Source organism: the organism of the source record quoted next, unplaced genomic scaffold, assembly GCF_019419815.1.
Source record: "Pyrus x bretschneideri cultivar Hongxiangsu unplaced genomic scaffold, Pyrus_bretschneideri_v1 Contig34, whole genome shotgun sequence".
Classification (NCBI taxonomy): Eukaryota; Viridiplantae; Streptophyta; class Magnoliopsida; order Rosales; family Rosaceae; genus Pyrus; species Pyrus x bretschneideri.
Window position 1 is genome coordinate 3,808,628 of NW_025999657.1, and position 3,313 is coordinate 3,811,940.

General features: G+C 40.1%; 1 protein-coding gene across 1 annotated transcript; it reads left to right on the forward strand.

Moving 5' to 3' along the window:
• Positions 1-228: 228 nt before the first annotated feature.
• Positions 229-2,706, forward strand: LOC125480619. Its single transcript, XM_048591633.1, has one exon. The coding sequence runs from the start codon at positions 269-271 to the stop codon at positions 2,522-2,524; it is 2,256 nt and encodes a 751-aa protein (XP_048447590.1). The 5' UTR covers positions 229-268; the 3' UTR covers positions 2,525-2,706.
• Positions 2,707-3,313: the final 607 nt, after the last annotated feature.

A 3,313-nucleotide genomic window follows, 5' to 3' on the forward strand; every position in this document is an offset into this window, starting at 1 on the left:
AAAACTAATCCTCGATCTAATCAGGATTAAAACCTAATAATTCTATATGCTATTATTGTTACCCAACACTCATCGGGTGGTGGTGACATAATAAAGCACGCCAGCCATCATTGAATTAGTCATTAAGTGGTCTGAAGCCGGTCAAGTTCATCAATGAAAACAAGTCAAATTTAACATAGTCAAGATATTAAGGCTAACAAAGTGGACCGGCAACACACACAATCATAACGCAAACATCACACAAGATATTCACAAGTTGAGGAAGAAGATGGGCGGCTGCGACGTCGACGGGAATCTGAACCAGGACAAGTTCAGTGCTCCTATGCCTTGGATTGGCATCTATGTAGCAGCTGCATCCTTAGCCTGCCTAATTGCAATGGCTGCCGATGTTATCCATGGCTTTCGACATTGGAAACTCTGGTTCCCTTGCAAGTTCTTCTCCATCAATGCAACTTCTTTGACCTTGATCGGTGTTGCAATTAAACTGTCGGTGGATCTCAATACTCCGATGCCTGGCCGCCAGGATCAGCTCGCAAAGCTCAGCAGTTCTGTCTTGATCTGCACAGTAATGGGTAACACCATGCCTTCTCTTGGAGTCATGAAAAATAAAGAAATCATGATGAATGCAATTGCTTTTGGAATTCTGGTTATTACCCTTATCGTGAATATTTGCATTCAATTAGCTACTGGTGCAATCTTTGTTTTCTGCATGGAGCATGCTTTCATCATGTTCATCATGCTTGTTCTACTTATCATGATGAACTTCTCTGCTTTAACCGTTCCCGTATGTAAACGATATTTAGAACACAAGTACAATAAAAAGTACCAATTAGCTCTAAAAGAGGGCAGAGATGAAACAGGTAGACCATTGGTTACCAAACTTAAAGAATATCTGATGAAACATTGGATGATGGCTCATACCTCTAGTCCCCAGTTTGTGGTGGGGCGTTCAGCGACATGCACGGCTTCTGGAGCATTTTGTCTTTTGAGTGCCATGATTTTAGCAGAAGCAATGCTTCGGAGTTACTTGATGCCCTGGTCATTTACATTTTGCAGCGGCAAGTCCGACTACAAGTGGTCAACCACTTTGGTTCTTACTGTGCAGACCACTGCAGTAGCAGTTGGTACAATCGGTCCTGCATCAAGATGGTTCACCGCCATAAATTTCAGATGCGCAAAAAGAGGAAACAAAAGCTACAGAGAAGAACTTAAAGTAGAAAAGTACTGGACCCAGGGACTGTTGGAGTTGAAAGAATGCCCTTTATCAATGAGAATCAGAAATAGGCACTGCAGGAAACTTGTTTACGGCACAAGAAACAAACTTTTAGACTTGTGTATCTCAATGCAGACGGGCAATGTCATATTGAGTAAGGCCATTCGGCTTATTTCCATCTTCATTGTTAGCAAGATATTGTTATGCTGCGACTTCTGCAAACAGAGGAAGTCCAATGTCAACACTATTTTTAATGATTCGGGGACAGAGTCACAGCCAAACCCAAGGCTAGATCTTAGCCGGTACGTTCTGCATCTTGAAGGTGAGGATGCATTGGTGCACCACATGATGAGAAGCAACTGTGATGCTACCGATCATTGGTTTCGAAGGGGAAAGAAGCTAGAGCCTAAATATATCATGAAACTGTTAAAGAAATCAACACTTTCACAAGGATTCAAGGGAGTTGCCAATTTTGACAGTGAACAAGTTCCCTCTCTAGACATGGAAGAACCACCAAATTGTTGGGCACTACCTGTCGTGACACTTACAAGTATTGCTCTTGCACTTTCAAACATCAGCAGTAGTTCAATTGAAGAGCTGATAAATGGTGTTCACAAAGGGCTCATGTACATAAATTTTATTGAAAATTACCTGGATGGTAAAGAAGATGTCACCAATGTCAGAAAGGCAGCAATTACAGTGTGGCAAGGAGTTGATCTCTATCACAAATGGCTAGATGTGGATCTCCATAAAATGTCACCTGAGGGGAAGAGCTCAAAGGAAATACTTGAAGGACTTGCTGAGACTGCAAAGTTTATATTTGAAGAGTCTAGAAAGAAGCATATGACTACGAATGCATGTTTAAGAGATAACCCTTCAAAATGGCCTGTTAGAGAACTGGCTGCTAATTCCATGTATAGGATAAGTCAAACTATTCTGATGAATTATGAAGGCAGCATCAACCAGACAGGTGAGAGATTATTCGAAGAGCTGAATGTCATGATTTCGGACATAATGGCTGCTTGTCTCACTAATTTACGTCTAGTTATAAAGAGGAAGTGTCTGAGCATCGGCATTGAAGAGAGGGAGGAGGGTGTGCGGCATGCAGTTTACATTCTTGGCAAAACTGAAAACATTTTGAATATTCTAGACCATAGAATTCCCCCAAGTATGGACCTGCACCAAATTTCATGCATTGATGAGTGGCGTTCGTTGCACAAGGACAGTCCCTTGTACTTCCCTTCTCCATCTCCATCAGAGGGTGACGAAGCCTCTTCTCTTTCAAGTGACTTCTACCTGGTGATTGACTAGAATTAACAACAGTGGTCATGTTAGAACATAATGAGTTGAAGCTACTTTCAAATTTTTCTTCACATCTCTTTTAGTGGGTATTCGAAACTAATATATGTAATAGACATTATTGATAGCAGCAAACAAAACTGTAGGGCATGATCTTATCTTTTTTCTGAATGGAACCCCCTTCCCGTGATGAATTACTTTTGTCACTGAAAAAAAAAAAAAAAGATAACACTTACTCGAGCGTTCGTTTATTTTGAGTTTCTTGGTTATTGCTGCTATCGGGGCACGAAGCCTAGTATGAAATGTTCATTTATGGCACAAATGACGAAGCCTTAGTTTATTGAATCGAAATTCTAGTAATTATTCTAATCTGTAGAAGCACCAGATCCTGTTTTTGTTAAATTCTTGCTTTGACGAACAAAGGCTGCTAATTTGTTTTTGGGTTTTTCTTGTATTTGGGATTTGTTACGCTCTCCTTCTGTATTGTAATTTTGAGTTGTTCGTAGTTTGCAGATGTCAAATTCTGTCAGGATTGAAGGTTTACTTGGCATTTTACTGTTATGAACTGTGTAAAAACATTCTATTGTTTTATTTATTTTAAAGTGCGATATCATTAATAGTAAGAACGTTTAGGACAAACCAGAACAATTACAAAATGGCTTCTTCAAAAAGAAAACCAGTTACAATTCGAAACTGAAAAGAGAGCAAATCTAGTGTGACGATGAGCGGCACCATTAGCTTGGAGAAAAACATGGGTAGAAAGAGCTCCAGTGATTGTGGACAAAAGCACCTTAGAATCTT